This window comes from Neopelma chrysocephalum, unplaced genomic scaffold (assembly GCF_003984885.1).
Source record: "Neopelma chrysocephalum unplaced genomic scaffold, ASM398488v2 Primary Assembly neopelma1_186, whole genome shotgun sequence".
In the NCBI taxonomy this organism is placed as follows: Eukaryota; Metazoa; Chordata; class Aves; order Passeriformes; family Pipridae; genus Neopelma; species Neopelma chrysocephalum.
The window spans coordinates 168,805-180,961 of record NW_020897848.1 but is presented as its reverse complement, the minus strand read 5'-3'; the positions used below and the strand labels follow the sequence as shown (position 1 = coordinate 180,961).

The window sequence follows — 12,157 nt, the reverse complement described above, 5'->3', positions numbered from 1 at the left end:
GAGAGGTGTTACTGGTGCAGCAGAGAGGTGTTACTGGTGCAGCAGAGTGTTACTGGTGCAGCAGACAGTGTTACTGGTGCAGCAGACAGTGTTACTGGTGCAGCAGACTGTTACTGGTACGGCAGAATCAGGAGGGGAAACAACCCTTCTCCAGCTGTTTTCCGAACAGTTCCCACTGGTTCACAGGCAGAGGGTGTAAAGGGAAATAAAATAGTATTTTAATATCAAATTAACTAATAGATCAAATGTCTTGAAATGTGCTTGCAATCCTTTTGAATTTTCCCCAGTTAACATTTGCTGAATGTCACCTTTCAGATCCCAGTCCCTCTTAAACCACCTTGGGATGCTCAAAACTTGCAGGGCTTTTCCAGCTCCTAGAAACATGGAGAATACAATGTTAACTCCTAATGCCGAGTTCCTAACCCAGGGCAGTGTCTGCAGCAAGCAGAGGGAGTGTCCCTCCCCTGCCAGCACAGGCCGGGGGTGACTGGCACCTCGCCCTTGCAGGGGCACCCGGGTTGTGGTTTTGGAGCATTGTCGTATCGTTGCAACACCATCGTTCTGTTGTGATTCTGTCGTGTTCAGAATCTTGGGAGGATCAGGGAAGGGAGAGTTCCACCAGGGTCCTGTAGAACCTTCCTGTCACCCTCCTGGTGCTCTTCAAAGCTGTGGATGGAAAGAAGTGGGCTGTGTTGTGCCACTGCCAGCATCTCCTTTGGTCACAGCTGGATGATCTCTTGTGCCAGAACTGGACAGTTCTGTCTCTCTTAATGGTCCTAGAACCTTCTCATTCAATCAGAGTCTAGGAAAAATGTTATTCCCTCCAAATTTTCCAGTATGACATTTGGGCTGTTTTTCCAAACAGTAGCTCAGTGTGTCACTGGAGAGAGGTTTGGAGTTCCTTTGCCTGCCAGGCCATGTATCTCCAACCCCAGCCCACGTTCAGGTGAACATTTTCACTCCTGCAGACGTTGCCATCAGAGCAGTGCAAGTCCCCTGGGTTTTGGGGCAGTTCTGCAGTTTTGAGTTGAGTGTGTTCAACTAAACAGTGTGTTGGGGCTGGTGCAGGTGGGGGACATAGCCTTTGCTAACCCTGACAGACTGAGCTGTGCAGTGGTAGGGAGACAAATCCAACAGGAATTCACAGCGTGGCACCAGAGGAGTCACGGAATAATTTCTTTGTTATTTGCAGATAATAAAATTACCCAGTGGGAAGACCCCAGGCTGCAGAACCCGGCCATCACGGGCCCAGTAAGTGCTGCTGTGGGATTTTCCATTAGGGGTGGGCACCTGGGAAGCAGGAGCTCTGCTGGGTGAAGGGCACGTGTCTGCTCTGGATCCTAAGCCAGGAGAAGCTGGGAATGTCAGACCAAGTCCTGTGCTGCATCCCAGATTGTTCAGGTTTAGGGGAATGTTGGTATCTCCCCTTTGTCTGGGTCATTCCTGACAGGAGGATTTCACTGAGCTGAGACACTGCTCTGTGCATTTGGGGATTTCTGCACAATAAAAAGCTGTTCCCACTGGAGAGTTGGGACTATGTGGATTCAAACTGTAGGAAAAGACAAAAATTGGGTCTGTCAGTTTGAGACATAAAACCTCCTACAGGTAAACAAAGATTTCAAAATATCAGCCTTAGAAAAAACAAAGACAGTATTTTACTTTAGTATCAAATTTTCAAAACATCAAAGACTGAATGACCTTTTTATGCTGATTTATGCCAGTTTATGCCATTTTGTGGCATTCTGAGTGATCAGACTCCCAATCCTAAGATGGCTCCAGGTGCCAAGGATACCTTTTTATCCTGGATAAATCCTCAGACCTTCAAGGGCTTCAGAATTCAGCAGATGAACTGCTGCATGGTGTAATTCTAATTGCTTATTAAGATGATCAATAATAATAATCATTTGTTTGGTCATAATTACTTTTGGAGGGATTTACCCATTTCTCAGGCACTTACAGCTTGAGATCCTCAGGCACAGTGCTGCACAAATTCTTAATGGGCCTCTTCCCAGAAATGCCCAGCATAAGTGAGAAAGACTATCTGGGAGAGCTTGTTTCAAGGAAATAAGGTAATCAAGGTCCCCTGGAGTGAGGGACAGTGGGGTTTGTGTTGGTTTTTATGGGAAAGCAGGAGCTAATCCGTTTTATGGAAGCACTGAGGATTCATCTGAATGCTGGCCACTGTATTCCTGGTGCCATGACAAAACCAAAATTGCATTTCACGTTCCATTTGAATAATGGAAACGTGTTGAAAGGTTATTTCGTGGCTGTAGTGAAGTCATATGATCATCAGAGTAAAATGATGTCATTTTGTGGGGTTCTTAAATTTCTCCTGCAGGGTGGGTGTAGGTGAGCCCATGGCACACACGTGTAGGTAACAGAGCTAAATATTCTTGGATATCCAAGTGCTGAGCAGCTGGAATAACGTGTCCCCCTGCTCCTCTCCCGCCAGGCAGTTCCGTACTCCCGGGAGTTCAAGCAGAAATACGACTATTTCCGGAAGAAGTTAAAGAAACCCGTGAGTAGATCCCTGTGGGCCTGGAGAGGAGACACCTCCCGGTTTTATTTAATTGTGCTGCTCCTGAAGGGCTCAAGCAGGAATCAAAAACATGAGGAAAAGTTTGAATTTGTTGAATTTCTCAACAAAAAACATTTCTAAGTCTTCAAGATTCACATTTTTCTAGATAAATGTGAATGCCCTTAAAATAGAGCTTAGGAAGATCAATCCTTTTCTCCGTTTTTGTTTGTTTGTTTGTTTGGGTTTTTTGTGTTTGGTTTGGTTTTTGTTTGTTGGTTACTTTTTTGTTGTTTTCATCAAATATTTATCGTAGAAATCTCCAGCACTGTGCTGGAACTGGCCCAGTTCCCCCCACGCTCTCAGCCTGTGGACTGAGAGAGCACTGGGAAGCAAAACTGAGGGGAACTTGAACACCAGGTGTCTGATCTGTCCTTGAGCTGTTACCACGGGTTAGCAATTTGCCCAAGGAGTTACTTCTTGAGACTTAGAGGTGTCATCTAATCTTCCTTCACACAGGCTGATATACCCAACAGATTTGAGATGAAACTACACAGAAATAATATTTTTGAGGAGTCCTACAGAAGAATCATGTCCGTGAAGAGACCCGATGTGCTAAAAGCCAGGCTCTGGATTGAATTTGAGTCAGAAAAAGGACTTGACTATGGAGGTGTGGCCAGAGAGTGGTTTTTTCTCTTGTCCAAGGAGATGTTTAACCCTTACTATGGTCTCTTTGAATACTCAGCAACGTGAGTATCCATTAAATATTTCCGTTGACATACGTTACCTTTTGCATAAGAGGCAGAGTTGCTCTGGGCAGGGTCATCTCCTCCTTCCCAGGGTGTCCTGGGCAGCCCCACCACCCTATTCCCTGCCCTCAGAGAGCCTTTGGCATCGTCCTTGCAAGCCCAGAAAACATTTCCATTGCTCAGACAATATCCAGGGCAGCAAAACTGCAGTTTTTGAGGGCAGCAGTGCTGAATGTCACACAAAAGCCTCTTCCCTCTGCTGCCCAGAGTTCCAGGGCTGCCATGGAGCGAGCTCAGAATGCAGCTGCTCCCTCACACTGCAGGAGCTCCCCAGCAGTGCCTTGCCCAACTTCCAACTGGGGGCTGTCCAGCGTTAAAACCCTGGAGCAATCAGTTAGTGCCAGGCACAGAGGGAGTGGGTTTGGGTTGCAGTGCTGTGTGGGAGCCCACAGCGTGCCTGGTGCTGGAACCATGGCTCCAGAGTGGCTTTGGTGGTGCCAGCAGCAGGCCCAGCCTGTCCAGGGAGTGTTGGACAGGCTGGAAAGGGGATGTGCAGAGGCTGCAGTGTCTGGGAAAGACCCCCCGACGCTGCTGAAGGGAAATGGCCTGAGCACGACTCATTGATTTACGTATCTGAGTACCTGCTTATTTCGAGACTTGGTTCTTTAGCTATTTTTTTTCTTTCCCCAAAAAAGGGACAACTACACACTTCAGATTAATCCTAATTCAGGTCTCTGTAACGAAGACCACCTGTCGTACTTCACGTTCATCGGCCGGGTGGCCGGGCTGGCCGTGTACCACGGGAAGCTGCTGGACGGTGAGTGACCCCCTGCCCTGCCCTGCCCAGGGCTCTGGGAATGAAACCACCTGCCTTGGAGCACAGCATGAGAGACAGGAGTGTATTTTAATGCAGTGTATTTTAATGTGTAAAATTGTTACCGAAAGATTTCATGAGAAAATACGATTTCTGCTGAGTTTTGAAATCCCACACCAAGTAGGCAGACGTTACTTACCAGATTTTTTTTGAGCACATCAGCAGAGGGAGTTCACCAGCCTGGTTTTCTGGCAGCTCCTTGGAGAGAAGAGTGAGGATTTTAAATGGGATAGAGTGCCCTGAGCGTAATTGCCCAGCTTTTGGGTCTCTCTGCCATTAGTGTTCGGGTGGTCAGTGGAATATGGTAATTAGTGGCATAATTGGACTTGCTGTGCCTGAACAAACCAGAGCTGCTGTGATGCTGTGAGCAGTTGCAGCTGTTTGTGCCAGAGGTGACAGGAACTGCCAGGTGTGGTATCTTTGAGGAAGCTGCAGATGCAGAGCGGGGCAGGTAATGCTCCCCTCTCTCTTCCAGGCTTCTTCATCAGACCTTTCTACAAGATGATGCTGGGGAAGCCAATAACTCTGAAAGACATGGAGTCAGTGGTAAGACATGTTTAGCCCGTGCCAGCATTTGCAGTCCCCTGGGTTTGTAGAATTCTGCTCTAATGTGCCCATTTTCAAACTCTCTTTCATTGTGCTCTGCCCCAGGACAGTGAATACTACAACTCCCTGAAATGGATCCTGGAAAATGACCCTACAGAGCTGGATCTCATGTTTTGCATAGATGAGGAAAACTTTGGACAGGTATGTGAAAGGTTATTTACATCTAATGAAATGAAAATTGGCTTAGATGCTTTTTTTTTCTTAGCATCTTCCCTTTGTTTACCTCTTAGACCTGGATTCTGGCTCCAGGTATGATGGGTGTTGGGACCACAGGGCCTTTTTTTAACAACTGACTTCAGCATTTCAAACCAGGCACAAAATGTCCTGTCAATGCTTACTGCCTTTTTCCTGAAGGTTGTAACATAAAATTATGAGTTACATGGAGAACCAGGGAGAATACTGAGAACCAGGGAGAATATTGAAGCCACAGGATGGGGAGGTTTGGATGACACTAGTTGGTTATTGGCAGTTTCCATTAGTGATTTAGCTCCAAATTATTGCCAGCCTTTCTCTGCCAGTTGTCCCTTCTGCTGACACGAGTTTGTTCTCTGACTCAAAAGTCTAAATCCATTTACTGATAATTTCCTGGTACTGCTTGTAAAATGCTGCTCAGGGAGAGTGGGTTGTGCAAGAAATGTGGCCTCAAAATAAGAGGTTTTTTGGTCCTTTGAAATACAGACATATCAAGTGGACCTGAAGCCCAATGGGTCTGAAATCATGGTAACGAATGAGAACAAGCGGGAGTACATTGAGTAAGTATCATTTATGGAATGTGTCCTGAGGGGAAGGAAGAGCAGTTGTTCTTACAATTCACCCTGCTGCAGCTCCTGTAGTTTGCACTGCACCAGAGCATCAGGGATCCCTGGAAAAGAAAATCTTACTGTTCACATTGTTTTTATCTAATCAGATATAAGAACAAAAATGGAGTACATGAAATTACGTGCTTGGTTTTCCTGAAGCCTCCCCCTAGGAAACGTGTACCTCCAACATCTGGCTCGAGTTTAGATGAGCCAGAAGGTGCTCTCCAGCCTGGCCCTCATCCCATTGTCCTCCTCTCCCAGTCACAGACCAGGATTCCAGTGCCAGTGTTCCTACCAAAAATTGGCCAAATCTGAAATGAGGTTTAATTTTCAACTTTCTCAGTTTTTGCACCTACCAGGATGTAAAATGCTAAAATTCAACTCTACCTGCTGGCATTTTTACTCAGGGGCTCTTTCAAGGTGAAAGACATTACAGTTTTTACAGTCATGAAAATTGGGAATTCATTTCCAATGCCTGGACCTGCATCAATTCCATGCCTGGAATTGATTTTTTTATGCCTGGGCCTGTGAGATGTTTATGCTGTGGGTGGCTGGCACTGAAAGCAAACCTTTGATGATGCAGTTTTATTCATCTAATGCTTTATTTATAGGGGAGGTGCTGTGTCATGACAGCTGTTCTCAGAGCTTGTGGGCTTTGCTGAGAATTGTTAATTACTCAGTGCTCTGGAAGGATAAAATGTCTGCTCTGTAGGTACCTACAGGAGTTGTGTTGCACGCTGAAGTGAAAATATTCCCACTGTAATTTGCTCACAGGCACTGGTGGTTTGGGTTTGTTTTTTCCAAAATTCCATCGGTCTCAGCTGATAAATTGGAACCACTGGCAAAACTGCCCAGTTTCCTGAGCGTGCTGGAGTTTAAGTGAGAAAGTGAGAGCACTGGGGATGCTGAAATCTCTGAACACTGGGCTGAGACCTGCTCATGAGTGTGTGATCCTGAGGGGGTTTTCTTTCTCTCTGCAGCCTGGTCATCCAGTGGAGGTTTGTCAACAGAGTGCAGAAACAAATGAATGCCTTTCTGGAGGTGAGGCTCTTTAGCTGCTTGCTTTCACAAAACCAAGTGCTTTTTCTAATACAGATTTCTTACCCAAGGGTGTCTGTGTGAAGGGAGCAGGGAGCTTGGCTGGGAATGCAAATGGAATGCTTATGGTTTATTATGATTTTACAGTTTTACCTTGTACAAGAATATATCATCTTTCCCATAGGAGAGTAAGGTCATTCTCTTTCAACCTGAAATTATTTGAGCTTGCAGTAATTTGGTCATTGATTTTATTAATCAGGATTTATGTGGGATGAGCATTTTAACTTTGCTTTGCTTCTTTGTAGGGATTCACAGAACTGCTTCCTATTGATCTGATTAAAATCTTTGATGAAAATGAACTGGAGGTGAGTCAGTTTGGTGCCCAGAGCAGACAGCTCTCACATGGATGTGCCATCTTCTGGGCCCCTCACTCTCCCTGAGGGAATGTGCAGACAAAGCTGCCTTGCTCAGAGTGGGAAATTAGATGTTTCTCCCTAATTAATAAATCTTTTCATGGCATACAAAGACCTGCCCTTAGGGAGGAGGCTGGGGGTGTGCCTGTGTGGCTTGGTGGATCAGTGCCACTGTGCCTCTGCCAGTCACACCAGTGCTGCTGTCACACTTAGGTCAGTGTGCAGCAGTTCTCCAGGAGCCAGAACACCCTGGGAATTCCTCAAGGGAAGCTCTGAGTGTTTCCATAAATGACTGGAGGTCAGAGCCCAGAGCAGGAGTGGCCCCTTGTTATTCTGAGGCTGTGCAGTGACACAAACCCTCACTAACACCCCAGTGCTCTGCTTCCCTGCAGCTGCTGATGTGTGGCCTTGGTGACGTTGATGTCAATGACTGGAGACAACACACTATCTACAAAAATGGTTACTGCCCCAATCACCCCGTTATCCAGTGGTTCTGGAAGGTAATACTGGCTCTCCACCTCTGGCTGTTCCTAAAAATGAAAGTTACTGCCCTGGTTTGCTACCATTTTTCTTCTTGAAAACCTCTGAGAATGGTGGGGGGTTGTTGTTGGTGGTGGTGTGCTGGGAGGGAAACATCCTGCTCCCACCTCTCCTGGGTGAAAGCAGGGGTGGCTCCTGCCAGGGCAGCCCAGGGATGGGGGCCTGGAACACATGGAGACACTCCATTGTGTCCCGAGGGTTGTCTTGTACAGACAGGTTATTTATGCTGGTTCTGGTCTGTTCTTTATCCTGCCCTTCGAGGCTGGGGTACAAAGCCCAGCCTGACAGTCTGTGTTTGCCCACAGGCTGTTCTGCTGATGGATGCTGAGAAGCGGATCCGGCTCCTGCAGTTTGTGACCGGGACGTCTCGAGTGCCTATGAATGGATTTGCTGAACTTTACGGTGAGCTGCTCATGGCAGGACAGACACCCACTAAATGTTCATGTCTGAGCTTACTGCCTTTGCACGACACTAGCTCTGAAACCAGCTTGGAAAGAAACAACCACATTTCTGTTGCTTTAATTGTATCTGTAACAGGTGAAAAATCCAGCCCACAACTGATGCCAACATTTCTTGTTAAAAATAACGTTTAGGTAGTTTCTGTAGTGTCCAGCAATTTCCATTTCATACGGTTTTTCTTTTCACCCAGGTTCAAATGGTCCTCAACTGTTTACAATAGAGCAGTGGGGAAGTCCTGACAAGCTGCCCCGAGCTCACACCTGGTAAGTCACCAGAGCAGGAGGGCCACTCTGCTGACCCTGCTCAGCTCTGGATCCTTTGATCCAAGGGGATACTCTGAGCCTCACACACATGTGGTTCCCCAGTGCTTTCACCAACTAAGAAATGGAAGGATGTTATTTTGTTGTTCCCCGTCCTAGTAAGTGGATGTAAGGAACTGCAGCAAGTCTGACATCCCCAACAGCCACAGAAAGCCCATAAATTGTTGGACAATTCAAAACAAATATAAGGTCATAAGATGACTTAATTTAACCCTGGTTTAGAGAATTTGCAAACATTGAAAGCATTCAGTACAAATCTGTTTTGCTCTGTCACATTTCAGGAATGTGGCTTTTTAAAGAAAAATCGTGCAGATGGGAAAACTAATTTTTAGAACAACAGTACAGACTTGGGGATCTTTCCATGAAGATAATAATTCTACAGAATAATAAACTTCAATTAAAACAAATAAAACACAACAAAAAAACAAAAGCACAAAAACCCCCAACAAACACAGCACACTCCAAAGTGAACCCATCCTTCTAATTGTCTGTTAGCTTTTGCCTTTGGAAGACTTTCTCTTGGGTGTTTAATCTTCTTTCTCCCCCAGAGAGAGAGGGTCTCTCCTCTAAATCCAGAGCATCTTTGCTGAGCCTCAAGAAACCAGCCTTTTGACAAAGATGGAAATTTTTCCATCAGCTAAATACAGTGCAGGGGTTTCTGTTGGCTTCTTTTTTCCTTTCCTAAGTGGTTTTTCCTGAGTTCCTGCTTCCAGGAAGACAGCACAGGGTTAGTGGGCAAGTGTGAGGTGTGCAGGGGACACTGTGGACCACAAGCTGCACTCTTTATCGAGGCCCCCTGATTGCTTCTGTCTGTCTGCTTTTCCCTGGACCGTGGAGTGACTCTGTGCCTTGTCCTTCCAGCTTTAACCGCCTGGACTTACCTCTGTATGACTCTTTCGAGGACCTGCGGGAGAAGCTCCTCATGGCCGTGGAGAACGCCCAGGGCTTCGAAGGGGTGGATTAGCCCGGTGCCCCGTCCCCCTCCAAGCACATTCTGCTGCCCCCTGGGACCCCCGGGGGCCGTGGGGAGCAGTTGGCGGCGCCGGGCCGGGGATGGAACCTTCCGGAACCCTCCGGCAGCGCGGGGGCCGAGCCCCCGGGTGGGACTGTGGGACTGTGCCCCGGGGGGGCCTCGCCCGCCCTCCCGCAGCAGCTGCCAGCGGATCACATTTCAGCAGGACTCACTCTATTTATGTTGTGCCTCTGTAGGCAAAGCCCTTAATAAATATTTTACATAATTTCTAATGACAATGAATGGAATTAATCATTTTACAGGTATAGTATTACAGCTCATGTTTACTTTTTCATTGATTTAGACATTTTCAGATTTTATTTCATTACAATTAAATATCATATACTTGGAAAAATGAGCATTTTTCTTAATTTCGTACTAGACTTGATGCCAGTGTCATTTTTTCAAAGCACATTGAGCCTTGTGTTCCCAAACCTTTAGGAGAGTAGGAGAAAGCTGTGTTGGAAGCTGCTGTGTCTCGAGAGCAACTCTCTTCATTAAGCACATCAGTATTGTTCTGTATCCAGAAGTATGGGCTGGAAGTTGCATTTTTGTAAGTACTAGAAGAGTGTCAGGGCAGGGCAGAGCCCTGACACAGCATGTCCACCTGCCTCAGTCCTGCCAAGCTGTACATGTGCTACGAAGCATCGGGGCTGGGATTGGCATTAACCTTTTAGGAAAACGTGCTGAACCCTGTCATTCTCTCTGTACAGTGACTCCTTTTCCATCCTTTCCCTGCTCCTGTTTGCAGTGGAGACATTTGGAATGAAAAATGGCACTGTGGAACACAGCTCTGTTCTGGCTCCTGTTTGTGTGCACTTGCTAATGAACCTAATTAACACGGGGGTTGTTTGTTTCTAACTGCACTGACTCTAAAGGCACTTTCTGTACCACAGGGAAGGCAGACCTGGTTTGAGCATAAACGTTAATGTGACTTTACTCCTTTCCACTGCACATGTCCTTCCTGGTGCAGGATCTGTCCATGGTGAATTTGGCTGCTGCTGCTGTATGAAAGAAAACCCAACCAGCTCTAGAGCTGAGCCTGCAGACAATGTTCCTCAGCAATTGTTTTTGTGATTTCTTTTTCTACTTACTCACAGAGATTTATTTAATATACAGTGCTATCTAATCCTTTTTGTTACCTATGACATGTTGCATGCCTAAACTATAATGTCTGAGTTGCATCTGTTTTGTGACGGATTAAAGGTGACAGACTCGTGCTTGCCCCAGTGCAGTGACATGGTGACAGCACTGCTGGACAGGGCTCCAGTGACCCACAGCTCTGCCCAGCCTGTTCCCAACAGCCAAAACAAAATCCCCCCTCCCTGCCAACACCTTTTGAGCCCTGCCCTTCCGTGGCGTGTCCAGCCCTGTCCGAGCAAGCTGCCACAGCGCGGAGCCTGGAGCCAGGAACACTCCAGCTGGGAAGGAGCCTCGCTGCCAGCAGCGTTCTGCAAGCGGTGCCAGCTGCCTGAGGAAGGTTAGGGTAGTACTTGAACACAGGTTAAGATTGATTTTCTATTAAAGACGCTTCCTGACGTTACTTTCTCTCCTTTTCCATGTGAGGAGTGAGCTGGAACACGAGGCAGTGGCTGGCACCCACCTAGACAGAAACACTGTACTGATGCTGGGCTGTGAGGAGAGAATAGGAAAATCCAGGTATTCCCACTGACCTGTATGTTCAGCACAGCTGGTTCTAGCATGGAATCCCTCGAGGAAAGGGTCATGCTCCAAAAATTTGTTTTGCCTTCCCCTGAAGGCTTTCGGGTGAGGTCCAGTGCCATCCACCAGAACTCAGGAACTGCTGGGGCTGCTCTGGCTGTGGGGCTGCAGTGCCACCTCGGGCCCAGAGGGAGGCTGGCACCAGCTGGGGCAGGTTGTGTTTAACAGTCTGCTGTTCCTCCTGCTGTGCTCGTGCTTTGGCCTTCCCCTCACCTTCTAGAACAGGTTCACTAATACCTATCTACATCAAAGGCCTTTCAGCTCTCTAGAATTACACAGTGACATCTGCCTAGAAGGGAAGGGTTTTTTTGTTTGGATTCTTTTTATATTTTTCTAAAAGCAAATCTAGACTGGTTGGCTTTCCACCTCCTCAGAGCTGCTCCTCAGCCCCAGTGCCAAGCCCACAGACCCTCCCAAAGCATGACTGGGTAGTGCAGCCCTGAGGCAAGGCCTGCTCCATGAACGGGAATTACTGGGCACTTGAACTGTTGTGGGTTTCAGTTTTAGGAACCAGTTTGTAAGTAAAAGCGAGCCCCTGGCTCCCTCCTGACCCAGCTACACAGACAGGCACAGGCAGCTGTCACACACACATTGTATTCCATGAGCCAGAGCAATTCAGGGCATCACTGAGAGACTGCAGAGAGTAGGGAAAGACACATAATTACACCATTTATTCTGCCCCATGGTTTGCAAGGGGGGCATGAACACTGTTGCTTTCTGATCTTGAGAGCTTCAAGGAAAATAACTACTAAGGTGGCACTGAAGATGCCACTTTTCTGATGCTCCTGCTCCAGAACCATGGCCCAGCAGGTTTCTGTGGGAACCTGAACAATCTGGATAGTTCCAAAGCTGCACATCGCTAAAGCATCATCCCTTGGGAAAACAAAGCTTCCCACATGCATTTGGTACTTCCAGCACATTTAAAGGCAGTTTAAATCAGAATGAGGGGGGACAGCACAGCATTTGATCAGGGACTTCAGGACAGCAGACAATGTTCACTATGGACTCTCCATTCTCATCACTCCTCCTGTAGCATCCTCATTTCTCACTGAGATTCAGGTCAATATTTTAAGTGGGTTTTTAAAACCAGAGGGTTTGCCAGTGGAGGG

At 47.1% G+C, this 12,157-nt stretch overlaps 1 protein-coding gene across 8 annotated transcripts in view; it reads left to right on the top strand.

Annotated features, from left to right (window-relative positions):
- Positions 1-9,344, top strand: part of NEDD4L (neural precursor cell expressed, developmentally down-regulated 4-like, E3 ubiquitin protein ligase) — a 47,645-nt gene extending 38,301 nt beyond the window's left edge. For all 8 annotated transcript variants that reach the window (XM_027702447.1, XM_027702446.1, XM_027702445.1 and 5 more), the window contains 13 exons: positions 1,193-1,251; positions 2,453-2,518; positions 3,035-3,264; positions 3,960-4,081; positions 4,614-4,684; positions 4,790-4,885; positions 5,423-5,496; positions 6,525-6,585; positions 6,888-6,947; positions 7,388-7,495; positions 7,841-7,937; positions 8,185-8,257; positions 9,176-9,344. In XM_027702447.1, coding sequence (XP_027558248.1) covers positions 1,193-1,251; positions 2,453-2,518; positions 3,035-3,264; positions 3,960-4,081; positions 4,614-4,684; positions 4,790-4,885; positions 5,423-5,496; positions 6,525-6,585; positions 6,888-6,947; positions 7,388-7,495; positions 7,841-7,937; positions 8,185-8,257; positions 9,176-9,278 — 1,220 coding nt within the window. In that variant the 3' untranslated portion in view covers positions 9,279-9,344. The remainder of the gene's footprint in view (positions 1-1,192; positions 1,252-2,452; positions 2,519-3,034; positions 3,265-3,959; positions 4,082-4,613; positions 4,685-4,789; positions 4,886-5,422; positions 5,497-6,524; positions 6,586-6,887; positions 6,948-7,387; positions 7,496-7,840; positions 7,938-8,184; positions 8,258-9,175) is intronic.
- Positions 9,345-12,157: the final 2,813 nt, after the last annotated feature.